Genomic DNA, 26,362 nt, shown 5'->3' with positions numbered 1-26,362 from the left:
TGGTTACGTTGTGTACAAGGGTTCTGCACAAGCCGTATTTCCACAATACTAAATTTTTTTTAGATTCATGTGTAACATATCCATTTTGTCCGCTGTAAATGTACTATTAGGTGCAATTCACAGAATTGTGATATCATTTTTCATTGTTGAGTCACGGAGTTTTAAACTTGATAGTTTCGTTTTCTGAAAATTTTCGATTTGGCCAATTTTTAATAAAGAATTGACCACCTAAATGAAAAATTCGAAACAAGTAGTCACTAGAATTAAACTTCTTCTTTTAAATGCAACAAACCTCCTCAAATTTGGTGAAGTGGTTGCAGGGAAAAACGAATTCCCCTTCTACATGTAAATAGGAGCACCCGAGCTAAAGCTTCCTAGAACAAAATTTCTGGCTACGCCACTGGCCCCATATCTCTCTCTCTCTCTATCTATATATATATATATATATATATATATATATATATATATATATATATATATACATATATATATATATATATATATATATATATATATATATATATATATATATATATATATATATACATATATATATATATATATATATATGGGGCCAGTGGCGTAGCCCCCCCCGAACAAAATTTCTGGCTACGCCACTGCTGCAGGACGAAGGCCTCTCCCTGCGATCTCCAGTTACCCCTGTCCTGCGCCAACCGATTACAACTAGTGCCCGCGAACTTCCTAATTTCATCACTCTACCTAGTGTTTTGTGGTCCTCGATTGCGTTTTCCTTCTCTTGGTACCCATTCTGTAACCCTAATGGTCCAACGGTTATCTAATCGGCGCATTACATGACCTGCCCAGCTACATTTATTCCTCTTGATGTCAAATAGAACATCGTCTATAGACGTTCGATCTCTGATCCAAACCACTCTCTTTCTCTCTTAACGTTGTGCCTAGCAGTCTTCGTTCGATCGCTCTTTGCGTGGTCCTTAACTTGCTCTCAAGTCTCTGCCCCATATGCACTGGCAAAATGCACTGGGAAATGCACTGGCAAATGCATCGGCACTGGACAGATTGCACCGGCAAATGCACTGATTGCACACCTTACTTTTCGATAGTAATGGTAATATTCCAGTCAGGAGCTGGAAATGTCTGCCGTGTGCGATCCAACCTATTTTTATTCTTCTGTGAATTTCCTTCTCATGATCAGGGTTCCCTCTGAGTAATTGACCTAGGTAAACGTACTCCTTCACAGTCTCTAGTGGCCGACTGGCCATCCTGATCTCTTGTTCCTTTGCCCGGCTATTTATTATTATCTTCATCTTCTGCATAATAATATTCAATCTCACTCTTACACTCTCTCTGTTGAGGCCTCCCATCATTAGTTGTAACTTGTCTGCATTGTTGTTGAATAGAACAATGTCATCGGCAAACCGAAGGTTGCTCAGATATTTGCCGTCGATCTTTACTCCTAAGCCTTCCCAGTTTAATAGCTTGAATTCTTCTAAGCACGCAGAAAATAGCTTTGGAGAAATTGTGTCTCCCTGTCTGACCCCTTTCTCTATAGGTATCTCCCTGCTTTTCTTGTGTAGAATTAAGGTAGCTGTAGAACCTCGTAGATATTCTAACGCGAAAGACGAGTCAGTAAGACGAGAAACTATTTAAAGATTATATTTACAACAACGGTTGTAGCGCTGACTGGTTAGATTCACAGCGCGAGTCCACTTCGTTCTTCCTTCTCTTTTCTGGAGTGATGGCGCCTACGCGCCTCGTTCAAACAAACAGATACCTCACGCATGTAGCAATATTTTCTAAGCTTTTTACGTAAACGTTCTGTACTCCTTGATTACGTAGTGCCTCTACGATTGCTGGTGTCTCTACTGAATCAAATGCCTTTTCGTAATCTATATAAGCCACATAGAGAGGCTTATTGTACTCTGCAGATTTCGCGATAACCTGGTTGATGACATGGATGTGATCCATTGTAAAGTATCTCTTCCTGAAGCCAGCCTGTTCCCTGGGTTGACAAAATCCAGGGTTAACGTTATTCTATTGGAGATTATTTTGGTGAATATTTTATATAATACTGGGAGCAAGGTAATGGTCCCATAATTGTTCAATTCTTTAACGTCTCCTTTTTTTGTGGATTAGTATAATGTCTGCATTCTTTCAGTTTTCTGGGACCCTTGCAGTCGATAGACACTTCGTATAAAGAGCCGCCAGTTTTCCAAGCATTATGTTTCCTCCATCTTTGATTAAATCGACTGTTACTCCACCTTATCCTGCCGCTCTTCATCGTTTCATGTCTTGCAGGGCCCTTCTGACCTCATCGCTAGCTATAGGAGAGTTTCTGCATACTGTTCATTACTGTTTCTAAGTGAACTATCGGGACTCCTCTGGGTACTGTAAACAGGTCTGCTTAGAATTTTTCCGCTGCTTTTACTATATCTTCGAGATTGCTGATGACATTATCCTTCTTATATTTTAGTGCATACATCATGGTTTGTCCTATTCCAGGTTTCTTTTTTACTGATTTCAGGCTGCGTTAGTTTTTTACGGCTTCTTCAGTCTTTCTCATGTTATAGTTTCGAATATCAGTTCTTTTCGCCTTGTTGATCAGTTTTGACAGTTCCGCGAATTGCGTAACGCTGTGCGGGCGCCAGTCCCATACAACCGCGTAGAGCGCAGGACTCTGCTATTCTAAACGTACTGCGCTCACTGCGAAAGGTTAGAAAAACCCCCACATAAGCACAGCACAGAAGTGGCTACGTGAGGCGGTTCGACCGATAACTGTAGAAGCGTCATTCAAAACAAGTAATCGTTCTCCACTTCCGGCGGCCTTTTCTCCAATTCCTTTTTAAATAAAAAGATGTTTCAACTCGTTCCATGAGAGTACAGACCAGCTGAGTAAGTAAGTAAGTAAGTAAGTTTATTTTTCGACCATCACGTCATACATGATGATGCAGGGGAACCGAAGTAAAAGCTGAATAGGTCGAGTAACAGCCGCATCCCTCTTATGGTCCCAGGATCAGCCTAAACAAAGAAGGTTGAACTAACAAAAGCAACAGCTATGCGCGTGTCGGTTGAATAGATGGTGACAACTGAACGCATCTCGAGTTAATCACGCGGGTGCGGAATCTACGAGAAAACTCTCCTTCACATTACAAGAGATGCCGATAACTACCGCCATCTAAAAGGAGTGGAAAAGGCAGCATAATGCTGACCGATGAACAGCTGCGAAGTCTCAACATTGATCTGGCATCGCTTTAGGAATGTGTGAGGAGTGGTGGCGTGGGTGGGGAGGGGAGGGGGGGGGCTATGCCGCTTGATTTCGCGGGGGGGGGGGGGCCGTGCCCCCCCGCCCCCCCCCCCCCCCCCCCCTGGGTACGTGCCTGGTTCGGTCGCATCCGCGCTCCGGCAATGGCGAGGCGGCAGAGCAGAGCAAACAAAAGCGTTATCGGCGCGCGACAATCGTTACACTGACCGTTGCCGCGTTACTCTCTCCACACCAAACAACGGCAGAAGAAACAACGGCAAGGGCGTAGATTCGCAACAAGCAGGCGTTGTCTTTCGTCACATTAATCCACTGCTACTACTACTCTCTCTCTGTCTCTCTCTCGCCATCGTGCCGTTTACTGCTTCTTTTTGCTTGCCATCATTCAAGAGAGAGCGAAAGTAGCGGCTCACCATTGGTTATCTCGAAGCGTCGTGACAGGCTTCTTGCAGCCAATGATGAGACACGCCGCGACCGTTGAATGGTTTGAAGTATTTGAAGGTGCGGAAGGCATCAGTACGACGACACTGCTGCTCCTGGAAATAGGTAAATAAGGGGTATGTAACCGCTACTCTAGAGCCAGAGCGGTGGAGTTTATTTGTATGCTTTGCTAGGAAGACAGGCTTTTGGAACACACAACTGTCGGACATCGACTTCTAACGAAGGGGTCATCGTCGTCCAGAGGTCATACTGCATTTAAGACGATTACACTTCGGGTGATATCGTTCCGTATATTTTACCGACTTCTTTGTGTGTGTGTGTGTGCGCTTTGCACTTACGGCTTTGTTGTGGCTTATTGTGGCAAACTTGTGTGCTGTTCTGATTGGGCATTCGCATCGCTGCGCAAGGAGAAAGAAGTTTAATCCTGGCTGTGCGCAGACTGAATAGTCTATGGATACAAACACTGGCTTTTCGGACGTCTGTTTTGTTTATCTCCTCGGTGAGTAATGCATGATGGATGTCAGCTGCCTTTAATTTCCCTCGTGATTTTGTCCCTGTTTGACTATGTTGGATGTTTGAGTTGTATTCTTTTTTAATTGCGATGAAGTCTTGCCCTTAAGGCATAATTCTCGGTGCGTATGTGTGTATTATATGTGTGCTGTGAGGCCTGTGTTGTGTATGAATTGAAGCAGTGTTTTGTGGAATCTGTTGTCATGCATGCAGTGGTCATAGCTGGTTGTCACACTGTAGCGGAGGCCGGCTTGCAGTAGGAGACGCGAGCGTTCCGATTGTACTTAGCGCACGTACAGTACATCTGCGCTCCTACCGCATGCGCCGCGTTCACGGAGTGGCCGCGTTTCAGGGAGGGCTACGGCCTGTCCCAGAGGAGTAGGCAACAAGCTGCAACCCTCCCTGACCGGCTGCTTTGTGTAGCAGCCGGCAGGCGGCGACACAGTTTGTGCTTGCGCCGCCGCAGCAGGTCGCATCCCCGCACAAGAAGGCAATTTCGCACTTTTTTGTTAAAAGCTAAGCAATTAACTGTGGCAAGTGTTACACTGAACGACGTAGATTCCAAAATGCGATCCTTTCGCAACATATTAGCTAGAACATTGCAGAGTTAAAGCGCAAAATCTTTTTTCGAGCACGTTAAGCGAAATGCGCGCGTCCCTGTATATTGCTCTAACTTAAAGAAGATATTCGCGCAGCCAGACGAGAGGCAAGGAGAGAAAGAGAAAGCCACCCGTTATGTTGTTTGCAATGCCTGTTGTTTGCTTCCGCGGGCTGAGTAGGTGTCGTCTGCTCGCCGCGCCGTCGTTGCGTCGTTTGCATCGTTTCCGTCGCTGTTTCTCGATTTTATAGACTATAGGGCGCTGGAGAATAAGATCTGTCTTTCCGCCACCGAGTATTAAAACTATATGCAGTAGACTGAAGCACCTGTCAAAGCTTCATGCGGCTGGGGTAGGTTCTCCGACGCGGCAAGCGTCCCGCCGGCGCGCAGGGCCGCTCATGCAGGTGAAGGCGACGGTAGCGCTAACCAACCGCGCCGCTGCAACCGACCGTCCAACGTGGTGTAGTGCCAAGGACCGCATGACGACGTTCAACGAGCTTACACAGTTACACCGCCTGGCTCGAAGGACTTTCCCCCCCCTCCCCCCCCCCCCGCACCCGGGGCTGAGCCGAGCGGAGGCGGTGCTGTTCAGACAATTGCAAACTGGTTCCTTACCCACCCCAGTGTTAATGACTGATCTATACCCGAAATTATATGTGAGTGATGTGTGCCGCGTGTGCCAGCGCGAGAGGGTCACCCTGACGCACATCCTATGGGATTGCACCAAGTTCCCCGACGAAGCTTCGACAAGTACGATTCCGCCGCGACTCGCGGCTGCGGCGGAATGCTACGACCACGAACGCCAAACCTGGGCCGTCCAGCAGGTCTCGGCGGCTCTTGAAAGACGAAGGCCGAGCGAAACCGACGGAACGTTGCACCTCAGGGCGACCGACCGCGGGAGTAACACGCGCTGGAGTTGAGTAGAGACCACCCGCTGAGAAGACGTCAGGGCCCGCGTCACGGCGCCATTTAGTCATGGTATCGTTCTGCAGGCGACTACATGAAGTTGTTTCTCTCTCTCTCTCTCTCTCTCAATAAAAAAAGTCTCAGCCAGGAGCCCACGCTAGACCCACTACCTCTATCTCTAACTCCTGCGATAGCCCAATTAGCTGAAAATAAAAACGAAATAAAATAAATCCACCGTAGAGTTTCCGAACGTTAAACCCCGCCATTCATTTCAATCTTATTTCTACGAACAAAATACTTTTTCTTCTCTTTCGCGCAGCAAGCACTCATTGACCGCCACATCCATTTTCGTCATGCTTATTGTCACTGAATATATATATATACGTTCCTCGGGAAGGTCTGAAATAGAATGCTCTATTTACTAGGTACGGCTTGATGCAAAACAAAAATATTTGTGCGTCTCTCTCTCTCTTTCCGCTCCTCCTCCCGGGCAAAGCATACAAGCTGCGCGCCTGCTAAGATTATCCTAAGCGAACTAACAAATTTGCCTTCTTGATGCGTTGTCCATGAACGGAGTGTTTGCATGCTTTATTTATTTTGAGTCTGCACTTCAGATTTTGTCTAACTGATGGGCAGCAGTGCGTCTCACCAAATTCCATGCTGGTCCCAGCGCCTCCCTGACACTGCGTTTTTCTTTTATAGCAGTTCTACAAATCAGCCAATTTAGCGTTGAGATTTCGCACAGCGGGGGTGAGAACATGTGCTAAGGAGCATTAAAAATAAAAAAAAAACCTCCCTTATAGGCTAATGTTGAAATATTGGAGTGTCTCTCGAATGGTGCTTCATCTGCATTTGAACGGTCCTTTAATTGCTCGAGTTATGCTGTTGCTGTTATTGTGGTTATTTGTTGTTCCTTGATTTCGTACGTTACCGTTTGATGACTGTGTTCGCATGCAGAGGACGAGAGTACCCCTCTGCGTGTACAATACTTTGTTTTGCCACAGAATACTCTTCTTACTTTTCTAGTCACGATCGTGTAGAAGCGACTTGAAACGCTTCGGCCGCGCTGCCCATCGGTCATGTTCTCGCTTTTTAGGCGAAATGTAGGGCATTTCAGCTCCTGCTTTCAGCTGAATTCTAGCTACGAGGTCTTGCTGATTTCTTAGCAGTCAAGCTAAGGATTATTCAGCTGGCGGCTGTTCTTGAGGTCTGTAACGATGGCTAAATACCAGCGCTTTACTGCTAGTGCGCAAAGAAGATTAATATTTTTTTGTTGTACAGCCTCAAAAAAAGATCCTCAAACTCGAGTTCCTTTTTCCTTCTGTATGCCCCAGTCGCTTATGCCCCTGACACACGCACATGCTGCAAAAAAGTGTTCAAATCGATGAGGTTGAAATCTGCACGCCCCATTGTCTTGCACACTGAAAAGATTTTGCGCCAAAAAAACAACACACACAAGAAAGACGACGACACCTGTGTCTTCTTTTCGCGAGACTCCACAAAGTAGCCAATCGCAAACAAGAAATTTTACCCCGATCGGGCTCGATCGCAATCGAAAGAGCCCTCATGACACAAGATATTACGGCTCTCGTAACCTACCTCATGCCCACGTTAATTGACAGCAAGAAGTTAAATATAAATGGCACGCTTGCTGTACTCACCTTCTATACGAAGGCGCTGTGATGCTGGCACTCACTTGGAAAATTTATATCGCCCGTTGTAAGTTTAAAAGTTTAGACTGCCCGACCTTTTCCTCAACCCAAGAATGGCTACTTTATGCAGCGTGTCTACGCAGTTTCTGTGATCTGGTATGACTCGTGATCGCAAATAGGGCACCCATGCCTCTGTAATGCTGCTTCAGTGCAATGCCACTCTACAAAACGGCTCCGAGAAGCTCGACGACATGGCGTATGAAAGCAAAAAAAAGAAAAATAAATAAATAAAACATTGCAAATGTAAGTTCTAGTCCTTACACTCTAAGAAATGTTTACACCCTTTGGAGTGCCCCTTCTGCCACACAACAATAATCGTCATCTGCCTTGATGCGTTTCCATTCTTTAACGCTGCGAGCCCGGTGCTTTCCAAAAACGAACGATATGCGCGTTATCAACATGAAAGCATTCCCGACAGGAAAGTAGCGGGCGCGGCGTGTTCAATAAAGGAAACGCATCAAGGCAGATGACGATTATTGTTGTGTGGCAGAAGGGGCACACCAAAGGGTGTTAACTTTTCTTAGAGTGTATGAATTCCTTTTGCACCGCAGTATGCGCCTATGTGCGAGCCTTGTCGACTGAGAGGTCACTCATTCATTTAAGTCGCAGTTTCCTGCGACTTAAGCACCTATTGCAGCTGACATGGAACCGACGAACTATCATTCGCAAGATATCAGCCGTCTAAACAAAGCGCTGTAAGAGGATCCGTACACAAGAGCGGTCCAGAAATTTAGTAGAGCTAGTGGAATATATCCTGGTGGCGTATAGTGAAATAAGAAACTAATTTACATGAGTGAAGCGATTTCAGGAAATCGGACGCGCTGACAGGTGGTCAATTTTTTCGAAGACAGACTCCATTGACTTGCGCCACTGCTTCGCTGGGGACAGAGGGTGCAATTTGTCAGTTTTCCACTTTTGTTTAATAGGATTTTATTATCAGTTTGCTGGCACTACCACTGCGATCTTAAAGGTTCTAGGTATATATAATGCCTGTTATTTTCGTCAAACGGTAGGCGGTTTTTTTCTTCACGACTGCATTTCACATCGTTTCATTGTTTCTCTCCCTATGAGAATGCACTGCAGAAGGACGAGACTCAACGCAACGTTCTTATACTTCAGTTTCACCAGCTCCGTCCGTATACGCGCCCACTGGCCGATGTGGCCGTAGCGCCTGTTCCGGGAACTACTAGCGCTGCAGTCGCGCCTTTCGTCACGAGCCACGCGTCGTCTGCTCCTGCTGCGATGCATCGTTTGCACCAACTGGCCTGAACCGCTTCACGTTCATTTGAAGCTTCAGGCATTTTTCTTCATCGTATTGCCCATATTTATGCTTCTGTAGTCGCTTGAGGGTTGTGTTCGGAGGCTTCCTCGAACAAAGTTGCCTCTACAGCAACACATAACGTTCACAAGCTTCTTCAAGTACTGCACTACACTGTGGTGCCCATATCATCTTGTAGCTCGCTGTTTTACTTTGGCTTGATGTTATGCACACCGGGCCGTGCCTAATTGTCAACCCGTCTGCTTCTCTAAAGATGATTTCAATTATGATTTTCAAGGTAGTATAGCCGCTCGAAATAGCATTTTGTGGATTTTGTTATAGCTTTTCATGCAGCAAATTAGGTGCAATACTCTTCAACAACAACACTTTCCATAACTCAAAAGATTCCACCTACGAGCTAGTTGGTGAATTCACGTAAAAGGATACCCACATCGCCGCTGCATGGCGTCATCTTCAATAAATTAACACTTTCAGAGTACAGAAGGCAAGATCCCGGCCGTGAGCTTGTTGATCACAGTCAGTAGTGCATATTTCGAAGACAAGTGCAACAACATTTCATGTACAATTGGTTTTCCACCTGCATGAAGTGCATCCCTGCAAGCTTCCGCCGAAGTGCCTGCCACCACTCGAGCTGCTTCTGTTGGTGAACATCGCTTTTACATCACATTTATTGGCTTCGAGATGTGTTAGCGAAGACCGGGAATAACCAAGTCATGGAATCATGCCGTGAACAAGCGTCCATGTTTCCAGTGAGGAATCAATATATATTTGTTCTCAAGAATTAAAATATAGATCGTCGTCCTTAACATGACGTTCACACACGTCAGACTTATCTGTGGGGCATTCTTTCTTTCGTGTAGCATGTGTTTCCATATAAAAAACTCTCTGCCATTGTCGTGGTGCGAAAAAAAATAGTGACCACCAGCATCACGTTGCATCTGGCCGCTGGAGCAGTCGTGAGCAAAGCAGAACTGCATAGGGAACTTCTTCCATTATGAGACGCCGAAACGCTTCAGCGCGAAACCTTTCACCGGAAGAAACCGCCGCATATCACACGACGCCAACAACACGCCCACAGTAGCGACAGACGAAGCAGCACCACCGAAATGAAAGCAGAAATGAAAGTAGAAGCGAAACTAGAAGTGGTAGCAGTGACGAAAGACACGATCGCAGCGCTACTAGTTCGCGTGATCGCCATTTCGGCCATCTCCCAATCGGCGCTGTGAAACTATGGTGGCCAGTTATACTGAAGTATGTCTAACATGGAGGAAGGAAACTGCGGAGAAACCCTACCCCTCCGCTGTTCTCCCCTTTCTTGCTGTTGTTTTATTTCTTTGCTGTAGCGGCCGCGCGTTTCGGGCCACAATGGCGGTTTGTTATGGTTCTGTGCGCTCACACGTGTTGCTCCGTAGGTTTCGTACCTTGGCAAAGGCGCCGTGCGGGCAGGTTTGCGTTGGTCTCCGTGTTTTGTTGCGCTGCGTTATCTGGACCGTGCTCCACCGGATATTGCTGAGGCCAGGTGGGACCGGAGGAACTAAAGTTCGTGAAATGAACGCGCATGCAACGCTGTATGCAATGTACCGCGCCACGGCAATGGCTACGGACGAAGGAATATCCGCGGGAAATGTTGCCCTGTTTCGCGGAATCATGCTAACGCGCTAACGATTGCTTAGTATTGCGGCGGAGCGCGCTGGTCCGAGCAGCACGGTTGCGCGCAGCGTGGCGTGGTTTCGCGAGAAATGTAAACAAGAAAGGAGAGCTGGCCCGATAGGCGGAGCAACGCCATGAGCAATGCCAACTTCCGGCTTCACTTTAGCTTCACAAAGAGTGACGTCAGGGCCTCTCCTTAGTCTCCTTCCTCCGTGATGTCTAAGAACGTTGGCACAACGTGTGTCTGAATACGTGAGTGCGGGGAAGAATAAACGTCGCAAGCAGTTTGCAAATTGACCCTGTGCGCAGTTTGGCGGCTCCAAATGTAAGTGATCTGTTTTTCAGTTGATGCAGTAATATTTTGCGAGGTGCAGGATTGGACAGGCGTCCTGTGAAGAGCGCCTGTGGTTCAGTGAGTGCCAGTGGGATGCCACCACGCATTTTATTGTTCGGGAACGTTCGGTCAGGACAGTTGCCACTGTTCCACCTCTGGCCCTAATCGCCATACAGAAATGGCTTAGCACGGGCAACAATCGGAGTGCTCGCATGCTTAGCCCTTTAACATCGTGGTCGGAGCTCCTGGACCTTTGTGAAAGTCTCGGCCATAGGAATCTTCTTGTTCAAAAACCTTATCGGCGGCTGCTTATTAGTAATCGGCACTTCTCAATCTCCCCTCCGTTTGGTGGCGCTCCGAGCCAGGTCATGCTCCGCACGTTACCACCGCGCGTCAACCTCACGAGTCGTAACATTCTGACACTTAACAGTGGGAATTTGGTCGATGCTGAAGGAAAAGAAGGTGCAAGGAGACAGTCACCATCACGCAATATCAGAGGCACTCGTAGCCTCCGCTTCGATGCCCGCTGCGTAAGCGTAGCCGTGGTAGAGTATACTAGAAGGGGAGAGTGGGGGGAAGGGGGGGGGAGTCCAGCAGATGTCGTAACAAGCGCCGAGAGATGCAAAAACACTGAAATTGTGGCGGCGCCGCCGTTGCCTTATCCTGAAGCTCCGGCTGTTTCAGCTGCGCCGATTGGCTGAGGTGATCTCGCGGGTCGAATCGCTGTCGAGTGCTCGACGCACCGTCACTTTTGTGGTTTCCGCCGCTCTTTCTGCAGTTTCTTTACAACACGTCGGTGGGGAATAAACTCAGAGTTTCCGCCACCGAGTAGCAAAACTGAATGCAGAGAAGTGACACACTTGTCCAAGTTCGATGCAGCTGCGGTAGGGTCTCAGACGCGACACGCGTCTGGCCGACGTGCGCGGCCGCTCATTCAGGTGAAGGTGACAGTGCCGACGCCAGCATTTCAATGAACATCGCCTCAGCCGGGAGCTCGCGCTGGACCTACTCTCCCTATGTAGTACACCCTAGCCGCGATCTTTCCGCAGAATAGTAGGTATTAGCCCCGAGAACGAACACGAGCGGCGCTGCGAGCGCCACTCGCGTGACGTCAAGGCACGGACTCGCGCCTGTCGTCTGCTACAGTTCGGGCGTTGTCCGGGCGCTTTCTGCGGCGTTTTCGTTTTTTCGCCCTCGTTCTCTCTGCTTGTATACTTATGGTGGTCGTCTCAAATATATTTTTACGACGTCTTCCATTGCGAACATTTATTCAAAGAGCTAATTTCTTAGACAACAATGCAGCTCTCGAAGGCAACGCTACTGCCAGCCGAAGCGACGCAGACCAGCCCATTGCGGGTTTTTCATACGCTGATAGGCAATCGCAAAAGCATAGCCTATAGGAATCCAGTTATGATACCATACCTGCCACGGTGCAACAAGTATGTCACAAAGCTGGCTATATATGACTTATACAGCAGTCACGTTGATTTTATTCCGCTAAAGCAGGTTTGCTCACGACGAGTATTTCATGGTATAATATCGAATTTTTGCATTTCCTCACAGAAACGCTCGGCAGTTGCACGGGGACTTAACTAATACTGGAGCTTAGATTCTACACGCCTCACTTGCTTCTTTACCTGCTTGTCAACATTAGGCGGTTCTTCACGTGTTTATTTTTTTTAAGCGGCGGAAACTTGAAGTAAAGTTAATGAAGGCTTACAGCTATTTACAGAGTACAAATAGGAATGTACCAATATATATTCCCTTTTCCGTGCTACACGTTCAACTCACCTCTTTAGAGCGCGTTTGTTAAAGATTAATAATGTATGTTATGTTCCTCATTTTTGGTGTATGTTACCTAGTGTATATCATTTATTTATTTCAATGCCGCAGTGTGTTTTGCATTGTTATTGTGGAAATATTTCAATGTTATTTCATATATTGTATAACTGCAATGTTTTATGGCCACTATATAAATGTAATTTATGTGGCGCTTGATGTGTTGCCCCATGCAGCCATATTGTACCTAAGGGGGTGAGGTTACTTTAAGCCGCGTCTGTGCGGCTTTTTCCCCTCATCCACCTCCATTTACCACTCCTCTGTACATGTATGTCTGTAAATGGAAATTAATAAATCAAATCAAATCAAACTCACTTGAGAAATTTACTGGTGCTTGTTGCTTGAGGAATATACATGACGAATCTGTTTGGCGAACTGACACAGGCTACTCGGCCCAATTTTTTTAGTGAAGCATGCCTGCTGGACCGCATAGCTGCAGCCAGAAAGAAGTCGAAGCGTCAGTGACTAGTAGTATGGGACATATTCCAGATATCGAAATTCCGCCGGTGGAGGGTCAGAAATCAAGTAAAAGTATATGCAAGGCTTGTGGTGCTTTCTTTATGAATGTTTGCGATTGGATTGGAGCAAACTTAATTTAGCCTGCAAGGCTCTCTTTTATGTACTGACGAAGCGAATTGTTATCCGTTTGTATAATTAAATCACGCTGGATCGAGACATCGTGAGACAGAAGGTGCTTGAATTTCCCTTTTGTAGGCTATCTAAGCTGCGGCGTAGTAGCTCGAGAATACTTTAGCCATTCCAGTTGGCACTGTAAAAAAATGCTTTATGGTTTTAATTCGAAGTTGTAGTGAACTGATGGGTTTCGCGAACATAGCGTGCCTCGCCATACGGACAGTCGATTGCTACCGTTACGTGATCAGGGGTGTGCCATATTGTCGATAAAGGCTACTGAGGGCCACTATGAAACATTTCATCACTTTCAATTGAGTGGCTCTCGATCTCAACAACGAAACTTTTCTCTCAGGTGATTGCTACTATGGTGTTTGTGAATTAACTATGTAAATACTCTACATGACGCGCCGTCGTGTTAGCAGCCATGAGCAATTCGTTTTTTGGAGGCCTGTTTCAGAGGGGGATGAAAGTAGCTGCAAACTTTTTCATAAGAAATGCGCGCCTAACTATTTTTTTACGCATTAATGAATGGCCATATTTGAATAGAACAACACACCAGAGTAATAGGAATCATGATGACAGCTTCGCTGGGCAGTGTCTTTCTAACATCGGATAACATGTTGACGCCAATTACCAAATTTTTCTTCCACGTAATATGCAATGCCTCTCATTGCTAAATACTAAAGGAATGTTAAGTGTTTAGCGAAGCATCATACACAACTTCGCGCGTTGAATTTGCAGATATTCTTTTTTTAATCAAAATTTACGGATAGACACGGCGCATATATGCACTGCGAAACCTAGTAGAACCCTTTAACGCTACTTAGCTTGCGATATCCAAGTCGCAAAGTTTCTCGACTCACACGCTTTTGAAGAAGAAACTGTGGTTAAGGTATGGCAGCTGAAAGAAGCCGACGTATTCTTCAATACGTACGGCTTGAGCCACCCATACCCCACGCATACACGAAGGGAACGAGCGCGCGCGGCAGCCGAGCGAGCCGGAGCGAGCGGCGTCCTGGCCGTGACGTCACTCGCGAGAGGGCGCCACTCCTAATTCTCAGGGCTAATACTGCTGGCAGAATAAGGGCTTCCTACGGGCAGAGCACGGCGAGTTTATGCCTTCACTTGCAGCCAAAATCCAAACGCGCTGTATTGCAGAATATCGCTGTGTTATGGTGCGGTGTTACATAGCAAGTATAATGCACGGGAGGGACCTATAATTACCTATGACATCAGTGGGAGAGTAGCAAAACGGAGCAGACTACGCGTGAGGTGCCTGAGAAGGTGAGTAGCCCGGGCATAGCCGCGTGCCTGTCTTCTATGCGCGTTAGCCCGGTGCAGTTGAGCAGGAACCTTTATGGCCCGGCTGGCTGGCTCCACTTGGGAAGAGCACTAGAATTAGTAGGTGTCTTCTAGAGAGCTGTATTCCTATTTATTTTAGAAGACAAGGTCTTCTTGGTCGACTTCAGGCGGATTTGGCGTATCTGGGATCCGGATATCTTGCAACCACTTCTAAAGAGAAAAAGGCTCGCCTAGGTGACTTGTATATGTATAAACATAGAAATTATATTAAGTTATACCTCGTCATGCCAAGAACGCGTAAAATTAGTCAGCAACTAAGTCTACAATAAAAAAAGAAATCATCGACGATACTGCCTAACGCGAATTTTGAGCGCAGCTATTTAGGTGTTTTTAATTCGCGATATAGGAAAGAATTTGATCCTGAACGACAGGGTGCTGTCGGTGGTGGCGCTGAGACTCGGGTAGCTCGTTTGGCAGCAGCAGCAGACTAAGCATTTCCGCCGGTGGCGCCGCTCATTGTTTAGAAAGAAAGCGTGAACACGGGAACGTGTGGCTCGCGCGGAGCGCTTTCTCTAGCGGCGGCGGCAACGCCGCAGGCAAATTAGCGCATGCGCAGTGCGCCCGAAACCCACGTCAGCGCTTTGTTTCCGCGCTGTCCGCGTGCCTGTTCGCCGCCTAAAGCCCCTTAAATTTCGTAAAGTAGTGCCACGCTTTGAAGAATGCCGCCTTCTCGCGCGCTCTGGCCGAGGCCGCCGCCACGTCGCTATAGTGGCCTAACAGCATCACGTGGGCCCTCGCGCCTTGCTTCGGCGCCATTTTTGCTCGAGAAGCGTCTACGGAGTGGCGACGAGCGCATGTTGGCGCCGTTACTACGCTCGAGCAGTGTAGGTGGCACCACGGTTGAGGAGGGAGCGTGAAAGAGAGGAGAAACGAGGAGTGAAGGCGGAGGAGGAGAGTGTCGTTACTTTAGGAAGTTTAAAGGGTTCTATCGCTGTCGGCGGAATACAGGAGGTATTCAGAGACCTGGATTGGGAAGAATTGGGGATAAAAGTTAATGGAGAATACCTTAGTAACTTGCAATTCGCTGATGATATTGCCTTGCTTAGTAACTCAGAGGACCAATTGCAATGCATGCTCAATGACCTGGAGAGGCAAAGCAGAAGAGTGGGTCTAAAAATTAATCTGCAGGAAACTAAAGTAATGTTTAACAGTCTCGGAAGAGAACAGCAATTTACAATAGGTATCGAGGCACTGGAAGTGGTTAGGGAATACATCTACTTAGGGCAGGTAGTGGCGGCGGATCCGGATCATGAGACGGAAATAATCAGAAGAATAAGAATGGGCTGGGGGGCGTTTGGCAGGCATTCTCAGATCATGAACAGCAGGTTGCCATTATCCCTCAAGAGAAAAGTCTATAATAGCTGCGTCTTACCAGTACTCACCTACGGGGCAGAAACCTGGAGGCTTACGAAAAGGGTTCTACTCAAATGAGGACGGCGCAACGAGCTATGGAAAGAAGAATGATAGGTGTAACGTTAAGGGATAAGAAAAGAGCAGATTGGGTGAGGGAACAAACGCGAGTTAATGACATCTTAGTTGAAATCAAGAAAAAGAAATGGGCATGGGCAGGAAATGTAATGAGGAGGGAAGATAACCGGTGGTCATTAAGGGTTACGGACTGGATTCCAAGGGAAGGGAAGCGTAGCAGGGGGCGGCAGAAAGTTAGGTGGGCGGATGAGATTAAGAAGTTTGCAGGGACAGCATGGCCACAATTAGTACATGACCGGGGTTGTTGGAGAAATATGGGAGAGGCCTTTGCCCTGCAGTGGGCGTAACCAGGCTGATGATGATGATGATGATCGCTGTCGGCACTTCGCTTTCTTCCTCACCCTTTCCTCATACCCTCCTCCACTCTCCGTCTCATGGTTTCGGTGCACCCCTTTCCCGCTTGTCTCCTCGTGGCTCTTCCCTCTCCTCGCTTTTTTCGTTGTCCGCTCGGCGTTACGTTCGCTCTCATCTTGCGCTGTGTCAAAACATCTAGAGGGTGTTGGCTGTGCTCGTTCGTTCGCCACGTGACGCCGATGCTCCCCGCAGGAACGGGCGCCTAATGTGAAAACAGAGGCAAGTAGCCGTAAACGGCGTGGGACGCGAGTCTCTGTGTCGCTGTCACCCTCTGCCGCGCCGTCGCCAAGTGCCATCTAACATAACTGCCACGCCCTCCACCAGTTGGCGTGAAGTGTCCGAGTTAGAACTGGAGTCATTGCAAGTGTAGGTAATGGTGCAGTATAGAGATATAGGTTCTAAATACGAAAGTTAAGATGGAGATCAAATACGCAAAAGACTAGATATCGATAGATGTAGAAACATCTCATTAAATCAAGCAGGCTAGGGGCTCATTTTTCCCTGCCCGGTTTCAAAGGAGTTGCAATGATCATCATCATTGGCGCCTCGCTGCGCGCGTCGTCGCCAGCGGCCCGCCCGGGTTCGTGAACAAGGGAGGGCTCGAGGCACCCTACGTTAGATGGACGCTCCGCAGCGTGGTGGTGATGAACGATGACTGACCGCCGAGCAACTGCTCGTCGGTCTTTATTGGGTGTGGTGCCCAATGTTTCCTACCGAGCATGGCAGGCCACCGAGCCTGGCGGGCCAACAAAGATTATGCCAGAGGCGGCGTCACGTGCTTGTTACGCTATTTTTCCCCACCCGGTTTCAAAGAAGATGCGACCATCATCATCATTGGTGGCCGGAGGGGACGCGCGCAAATCGAGGCACCCTACAGTTCGGGAGGGAGGAGAAATGTGATGATTTGCACGAAACTAATTGAGCGCACCGTGGCTTACCTGGGTCATGGTCTGAGTGGTCTATTGGCGGATCCCCATTTCGAGTCTCGAAAATCCCTAAATTTAACGGAACGTTTAGCCCACGATATAGCGAGTTCCGGCATCTGCCATTTAGAATGCTGACGCCATCTAGAGCTGGGCGCAGGCGTGCGTATGAAGGCTCAGTAGATCACTGGAGGACATTGTAACATCTAGTCACATTGAGTAGTTATTTGAAACAACACAAGAAAATTGCAGATCCGTCGTTCAACAATATAAACTTTTAATTTTCTTGGCAGTATGTTGCTGCGGAGGCCTCAGCTTTCCCATGTAACATTCTAAGCGCTGTGTTCTCATCAGACTACAGTAGTGCAACCACACATTTAAAAAATCTTAATTTCAGGAAAATAAAGAATGGTCGCTGGCTGCACGTTAATGCTGATTACGGCGATACCTACCGCGAGTGAACTTGATGTGACATGGCACATACTCTGGAGAATCGGATACAGATACAATAACTGGTGTGTCGAAAGGACGACTTTCCGCCCGCAAACTATTGCTCTGCTCAGTACTCGCTGTCGCGCAAACATATTGACTATCTAGTTTGCCAGACGGAAAGTGCTGTGGACCCATTGAATGGTACCCAGATGGTATAAACTGAGCCGCAAACTCCATAAAATTTGCACGCTTAAAGCGAATACTATTTGTACTTTATTTGAAGATGGACTACGGTAGGGATGAACGAGCCTGTTTGCAATGCATGGTACATCGAGAACATTGTATTGACTTTCGGGAGGCTGTTAGCATGTGAAATCTTGGTCACTGTCGCTGTGAAGTCATAAAACAGCATGCAATTGACCAATTTGTATACAAAAGATAGGGACGACAGCCCTGTCGATGTCCTCACTCCTGATCGTGATGATGTCGCACTTTGCTGTTGACTGCTCGAGGCTCATATGTCTTGCTTTTTGTTGTTTGCATGTTCTTTTGACCAGAGCCGTGGCAAAGAAAAAACGATGGACCCACAAGATGTAGGCCAACAGGGGAAGAAGAGGTCACGCTCCGCCTCACCGGAGCTGCTTGTGCTGGAGAAACACCTAAAGGTTGACGGCACTGCTGAATGGCGATGGGTGGACCCGAGCGTGAGTAGAACTGAAGGCTGTAAATAACTTTTCGTCGGAACAAAATTGTGCGCGATGTTGCCTGTATGCACCCAGAGGTATTTGTATACCGCTGCTCGAAGTCTTGTAGTCTCACGCGTGCGTCCCGTCTTAGCTAAAGACTGTCCGAGATTTACGGAAGCGTGAGCTCGTATTTCAGACAACTTTCCCTGTGCTGCGTACCAGCTGCCAACGAATTACAGCGCTTCACAGGACCGATAGGGTATGGTAATAGAATAACAGCATGTGGAAAGGACAAAAAAAAATAAAAGGATGGGATGAGCGCTTAAAAATGAAATTCTGGGGTATTAGGTGGGTGAAATTAGGTGAAATTCTGGGCCGTAGGTGGGGACTCCGGATTAACTTCGACCACCTGCGGTTCTTTAACGTGCACGCGATGCACGGTACACGAGAGTTCTTGCGTGTTGCCCCTATCAAAATGCGGCCCGGTTTGAACTTGCGTCTTCAAGGTCAGCAGCACAACGCCATAGCTACTACGCTACTACGGCCGGTTTAGACGAGCGCCTGTCCGGTCGGTCTTTTTGTCCTTTGCCTTTTGCTCAAGCGGTTTATCTTTTACCATGACTTGTCAACTACGCCAGAGAGGAGAACTTATTATTGGAAGGGCCGATAGGTCGGCCTGAGCTGGAATGCTCAGGCCTGCTACTCTGCGCAGGGGAAAGAGGACAGAAAAAGAAAAAAAAAGGATTAAAGATGATGATGAGAATAGGAAGGAAGCAATGCCTTAAAGTCTCGAGATCAGGCCGGTGGTGTGCAAAAAGTCTATAACAGCCTTTGGTAGCTGCTTTCCTCTGTTGTGTAGTTTCACGTCACAGCCAAAGTATAATCTTAATTCCGACAAACATTGCCTTCCGATGTCCGCCAGCGTAGAAGCCAGCGCCTTCCGCAGTGGCACGTATTGAGGGCAGGCGCCAAGCACATGTTGCAGTCTCACGCAGTTGAGAGTATTCACAGTCCGTGCTGTTCACACGACCTGTGCAAAGGGTGCAGTGTCAAGGGAAGGCGACGTCGAGCTATAGTCGGTGAAGCACACTTTATTAGCTACGCTTGACTTCAGCTGCGAGGTTAAAAGTGCTGACAAGGCCGATTTCCCCGCAGGCGCCAAAACCGACGCTGTTGAATACAGTGAGCCACTGTGCAATCTCACTTGAGCGAAGTCAGCAAGAGTTTGCATCGATACGCGACATTGGTATATTTCGTAAAATATTTTTAATAGCTTTAAAATACATGTGAGTACATAAAGACACGAGGCGCGAAGAAAATAAAGGTAAGAAGAAAACACATTCAAATATAGCACATAAATAAGAAGGCATATGTAGAAGTAGTAGAGTATACAGTAATACGTTAAGAATTTACAAAATATATCAAAATACACAGAAGATGCTGTAAAGATAAACAGGCATCATTACAAGTTAACAAACCAATAAAATACTCCTCTGCAAAAATAAAGCCAGAATTGCATGGTTACATATTTCAATGCAATGTTAAAAGAAGAGAGCCTGGAATGTTAATTATGCAGGTAGAATATTACATTCATCGGATGTTCGTGGAAATAATGACTGTGAAAATGTGACGGTGTCATATCGGGACATGTTTATTTTACGTTGGTGGTGTCGGCAGGCTGAAAAAAAATGGTACTGGGTGAATCCATCTTGAGCGAAGAGCTCTGTTATGGCGCTATATCTTGTGGAAAAGAGAAATGTGAGATTTCTTGCGACGAACAACATGTAATGAAACACCAAGGGAAACCTTCATTTGTGTGATAGCAGTTAAATGCCAATTTGACAAGATGAAGTGAATAAAGTGATTCTGTACTGCTTCAAGTTCGTCTATTATGTGGCCTGATGTGAGTCCCGCGTAGATGAGGCGTATTCCTATTGTGGACCGACGTATTGGTGTTTAGCAGTAGTATTAAAGAAACTGAAGCGAGGTAATTATCTTTAAGTAGCCTGTAGATATTGAGTGTTGTACGTGTCGTTTCGAGGACGGCTTGTTAGCTATGTGGTTGCCAAGGTAACCATGCAATATTACCGACGTCAGATAAAAACAATTCAGTACTTAGGTTTGCAGGCTCTGTTAGTGCGGGAGATCCGCATACCTTTGCATTTCTTAATGTTAGGGTCCACCTGCCCAGTGTGATGTCATTCATGGGCGATATTTGTCTCAGCCTGAACGCATACGACATCAGAAGTGTTAATTATTTTGCGATAAATAACACGGCCATGTGTGCATAAACAAACCTATGCAGATATGTTATTGGATATGTAATTTATGTATAATAACGGAGGACCAATAATCGGCCCTTAGGCAACGCCTTATTCTAGTGGGGCCATGTGAGGAGAAAAAAGCTCGCAGGACCTGTATACTTCCATTAGATATGTCCGTGATTCTGTATCGTGTCGAAGGTCGATGTAAAAGTCGGCAGGCAGAGGCACGTTCGCAGTTTTGCGCCTGAAGGCGCTCCAAAGTACCAAGGTAGGTCGTACACATACTCGAGAGCACAGACGTGCTGTAGCGTAGATAGTGCACAAACAGCGCCCGATATGGCTGCAGAAGACTATGAGAGGTCCCATCTCAGTCCACTTACAAGATGAAGAACGTGTATAAAACTGGAAAGCTTTGTCCGTAGTGCAGTGGCATGCTTCAAACAAGACAGGCTGCGGTCATCTAAGACACCTTAGTATTTTCAGCGCCTGACAGAAGGGATCACTGCTCCGTCACTGAAGATTGGTTATGACATCATTGATTTCCTTGTGAAAGCAGGGGCAGTACATTTCGCTGTCGATAGTTGCAGGCCATGACGTCGCAAGTACTTTTATATTGTGATTGTGGCTCGTTGTAGTCTCTTGCCGGCATTTGCGGACGCGTTACCAAAGATGCCCATATACAAATATATATATATATATATATATATATATATATATATATATATATATATATATATATATATATATATATATATATCGTCTTCGTATGCGTATGTTTTATAGTGCAAGGGAGCTCAGCTCCGAGGCCAATGAGCGCGACGTTGAAGCATAAGGGACCGAGGACCACAGCAATGTGGAACGCCATGGTAAACATCTTGTCTGCCGATGTCACTGTCAGCCACCGACAAAAAAAAAATGGTCCCTTCATAAGGCGGTGAAGGATCGACGCGTAGAATCCGCCACAAACACAAAAATGTTCATGTGCATCAAGAGCAACCTCATGAACGACGTTACCTTAAGCGCTTTTTATTTCCGAGAAAATTGCGCCCACTAGTCAAGGACTCCTAATGCAAAGACGGGGTAAGGCGTACAGACACGGACACAAGAGAGGAGACGTGGACAACACGAACGCCGCTTCATTTCTAGTACTCTGAGCGTTTTCCTTGTTCTCCTATTCATTTGCACAATCCTGCCTCTCGGCGTTTGTGTAGTCTACGACGTCGTCTTTCGTGTACCAATGATGAAGCTAGGTCGATGACGCTTTCTATATATGAAAGACTGGCATCTGTGGAATCTATTAATAAAACCTGGTAAGGTGATATTTTTTTCCAAGATCCATTTTATTCTTGTTTCGTTTGTAATCTATTTGCCGATGCAGCTGGCTAGAGTGATAGACCTATGAGAAGAAGGCTTGTACAAGCACTTGCCTGGTTTCAAAAGGCTCACTATACGGTTGCACTTCCAGTTGTTCGGAATGGCCGCCGTACCTCACGTGGAATTGCAGAATTGCAGAACTTTTCATGCTTCTTGGCTGAGATGACATAGTGCAGAGTAGGTGATGTCATAATGCCCTGGAACGCACGAGTTTCGGGAGGTAGAAAACTTAGCGTCGAGCTTATGCATAGTGTACGGCAAATCAAGATGATCGTCACAAGGTGGCGATGACGTACAATTTACGTACAAGTAGTGGACGATGTGGGGCATCCGTGCATCATCGGATGCTTTCGTGGGACGCTCCGTGGGACACTTATGTGCCTTGACGTCTGGGCCGCGATTTTGTAGCTTCTAGGTGCTACAAATAAGACAGTGGTATTCACCATTGAGGAAGGGAAGTGGGGGGGCAAATGGCGCACAGATTCCGGTACGCTCGAAGTCATGAGGCATTGATATACAGGCTGGCCAGTTTTTCTAGAACAATCTGCCCCCCATCCTTCAACAAATCTGCTGTTACCTGATCCTCCCCAGCTGCCTTCCCCCTTTGCGTAGCTCCCAAGGCTTTCTTTGCTTCTTCCGGCGTTACTTGTGGGATTTCAAATTCCTCTAGACTATTCTCTCTTCCGTTATCGTCGTGGGTGCCACTGGTGTTGTATAAATCTCTATAGAACTCCTCAGCCACTTGAACGATTTCATCCATATTAGTAATGATATTGCCGGCCTTGTCTCTTAACGCATACATGTGATTCTTGCCAATACCTAGTTTCTTCTTCACTGCTTTTAGGCTTCCTCCGTTCCTGAGAGCATGTTCAATTCTGTCCATATTATACTTCCTTATGTCAGCTGTCTTACGCTTGTTGATTAACTTCGAAAGTTCTGCCAGTCCTATTCTAGCTGTAGGGTCAGAGGCTTTCATACATTGGCGTTTCTTGATCAGATCTTTCGTCTCCTGGGGTAGCTTACTGGTATCCTGTCTAACGGAGTTACCACCGACTTCTATTGCACACTCTTCAATGATGCTCACAAGATTGTCGTTAATTGCTTCAATACCAACGTATTCTTCCTGAAGTAAAGCCGAATACCTGTTCTGTAGCTTGATCTGGAATTCCTCTATTTTCGCTCTTACCGCTAACTCATTGATCGGCTTCTTATGTACCAGTTTCTTCCGTTACCTCCTCAGGTCTAGGCTAATTCGAGTTCTTACCATCCTAAGGTCACTGCAGCGCACCTTGCTGAGCACGTCCACATCTTGTATAATGCAAGGGTTAGCACAAAGTATGAAGTCTATTTCATTTCTAGTCTCGCCGTTCGGGCTCCTCCACGTCCACTTTCGGCTATCCCGCTTGCGGAAGAAGGTATTCATTATCCGCTTATTATTCTGTTCCGCGAACTCTACTAATTACTCTCCCCTGCTATTCCTAGTGCCTATGCCATATTCCCCCACTGCCTTGTCTCTAGCCTCCTTCTTGCCTACCTTGGCATTGAAGTCGCCGATGAGTATAATGTATTTTGTTTTCACTCAGCCCATCGCCGATTCCACGTCTTCATAGAAGCTTTCGACTTCCTGGTCATCATGACTGGATGTAGGGGCGTAGACCTGTGCAGCCTTCATTTTGTGCCTCTTATTAGGTTTCATAACAAGACCTGCCACCCTCTCGTTAATGCTATAGAATTCCTGTATGTTACCAGCTATATTCTTATTAATCAGGAATCCGACGCCTAGTTCTCGTCTCTCCGCTAAGCCCCGGTAGCACAGGACGTGCCCGCTTTTTTAGCACCGTATATGCTTCTTTTGGGCTCCTAACTTCACCGAGTCCTATTATATCCCATTTACTGCCCTACAATTCCTCCAAGAGCACTGCTAGACTCGCCTCACTATTTAACGTTCTAACTTTAAACGTTGCCAGGTTCATATTCCAATGGTGGCCTGTCCGGAGGTAGGGATTCTTAGCACCCTCTGCTGCGTCGCAAGTCTTACCGCCGCCGTGGTCGGATGCTTCGTAGCTGCTGAGGACTGAGGGCCGGGGTTTGAATTGTAGAATTTAGGCGCTCACAAATATACACGATATCACAACTATCACGCACCAAGATTTAAACATATGCAAATGCCACGTAGCTTTACAGAGCCACGAGAATGTTTGCCTCATGACTAGCCGCGCAACTGGCCGCTCTACGCACTTTGTGTGTATGCGCGGGCTTTTTTCACGTTCGTAAAAGCACTTTTAATTACCACGTATTCAGCAACAGAAAACTGTATCTGGAGCTTTTGATGTTGCTCTACAATGTTCTCATTGACACTTTTCATCTAACTATAGTAATTGAGAACTTAATAAAATAATTAGGACTAATTATGTAATTTTTCGGAATATAAAAAAATAATCACGGTATCTCAAAGCGACGGTAGACAACATTACCTTGGTTCTGTGCAGCTACGTAGCACTTGCACATTTTAAAGTTTGTCTCAAATTAAATGAAACACCCTGTATATTTCTTGAGTGCTTTCCGTACAGTAAATGTATCGCCAAAATTTGGACGTGCTTCTCTTGTGCCATTGCTGCGTCTTTCATTTTGGGCTTCACCTCGTTCGACACGGTATACTAAGTATGCTTTTCTGGTGGCAGCATGCATGACCATAGCCTAAAAATATCGCATGTAGAAAAGTGCCGCATGAGTAGTCGCGTGGCACTTTTCGTGTTTGGTGGGCTTTCTTTTAGGCTTAAGAATAAAAAAAAGCATTTAAGCAGCAAGTATTGAGCAACAGAAAGCAGCATCGGGAGTTTTTCAGGGACGTCGCCAATTTTACCACTGACCTTTTTGCTCTGAATATTGAACAGTTGATTAAATATTTATAACTATGTAGTTGTGTGAAATAAAAAAAATAATCTCAGGTGATCCAAGCGCCCGCGAAGCACAATACTTCGTTCTGTCTCGATACGTGGCAATTGCAGATTTTTAAATTTTGGCAGAAGTTACGCGGGTACCCACTATATATCTTTGATAGATAAGTGTTCCTGGCAACTGTAAGGTATTTGAGCAAATTCACGTCGAAATATACCACCGATATTTCGGGCAGGGACCGGCCTTTGTCAAGAATAGCTTTACGGACGCAATGATAGCGGTTTTAACACTTCAAGTAGAGCATTGGTGTAGAATTTCGCAACTAGTTTGCAAACAATAAATTGTATGGCGTTGTCGCTTCTCTTTTTCCATCTGTTTATAACTTCTGCCTTGTAAACTAGTTGAGCAATGCTACAACAATATATATAGTCACAATGATAAGAAGCTAAGATACAGTGCCACTAAAGAAAGCATAGGGGTTAAGCATTTGTAGTTTTAATTGAAGTTAAGCAATGATAAATCAGTGGAAATGAAAGCGGATGACAAAAAAAGAAAACAAAAAAGAAAACAAAAGAAACCTGGCAGCAGGTGCGATGCGGACCCACATCTTGGGATTAAGCGGGCGATGCTCTTACCAACTGAGCTACCACGGCGCCGTTTTCCCATTCATTTTCATGAGTACTTACGTGTGTGCACCAGAACTAATCCAGGGAGTGTTAGCGAGCGCCACCACTCAGGGCCATGGCAGTGGTTATAGAGCACCTACCACAGCAGTAACGTAGCAGATAAACTCTTTTAGTGTGAAGGCAACAAATCAACAAACCCTCACATGCTACCTAAAGGCATCAAAGCTATACAGGGCGATCATTTTTAAGTCCTACGGAATTTTTGAGGATAGCCTGTTCCAGATAACATTATTCTAGCCCTCGAGCTGGGTTAGTCAGACAAGGGGAGATTACTTGCACGAGAAGTGAGACACGTATACAACCAATTAACATATATTCAATAATTTACTTCAGAGTAAATTACTTTATGGGACATATTAGAGACATTTAGCGTGTCCTCTATTCTGGTAAACGGGAGCGGTTTGGGCGGATTGCCGCATTTGCGGGGGCGTAAACGTGAGCGGCCACAACGGTGCAGCCACCTGGTAGCGTAGAGTTGAACCAGACAAACACAGAGCTAAAACTGCAGTAACCCACTATATCCTAATTCGCTGCTCGTGCAAAGTTTTGGCAGTGGCGTAATTGTGAACACGATTACGCCACTGTCGAAAATTTATAGCAGCAGCTAAGCAGAATACAGTAATTAGCTTTGTGTTTGTGTGGTTGAGCTTTTCGCCACCAGCTGGCGCCACCATTCTGGCCGCTCACGTTTGCGCCCCCACTAAACCGGCAAACCGCCCGCGCTTGCCGGAATACAGGACACGCTAAAGGTCTCT

The 26,362-nt window shown here is 46.5% G+C and overlaps 1 protein-coding gene across 1 annotated transcript in view; it reads left to right on the top strand.

The window, feature by feature from the left end:
* The window catches only part of LOC139051640 (uncharacterized), a 335,738-nt gene that overhangs the window by 254,029 nt on the left and 55,347 nt on the right, over window positions 1–26,362 (top strand). The window contains exon 2 of the mRNA XM_070528585.1: window positions 18,257–18,403. Coding sequence (XP_070384686.1) covers window positions 18,278–18,403 — 126 coding nt within the window. The 5' untranslated portion in view covers window positions 18,257–18,277. The remainder of the gene's footprint in view (window positions 1–18,256; window positions 18,404–26,362) is intronic.

The sequence above is a fragment of the Dermacentor albipictus genome, unplaced genomic scaffold, assembly GCF_038994185.2.
Source record: "Dermacentor albipictus isolate Rhodes 1998 colony unplaced genomic scaffold, USDA_Dalb.pri_finalv2 scaffold_13, whole genome shotgun sequence".
In the NCBI taxonomy this organism is placed as follows: Eukaryota; Metazoa; Arthropoda; class Arachnida; order Ixodida; family Ixodidae; genus Dermacentor; species Dermacentor albipictus.
This window is presented reverse-complemented; position numbering and strand designations above follow the sequence as displayed.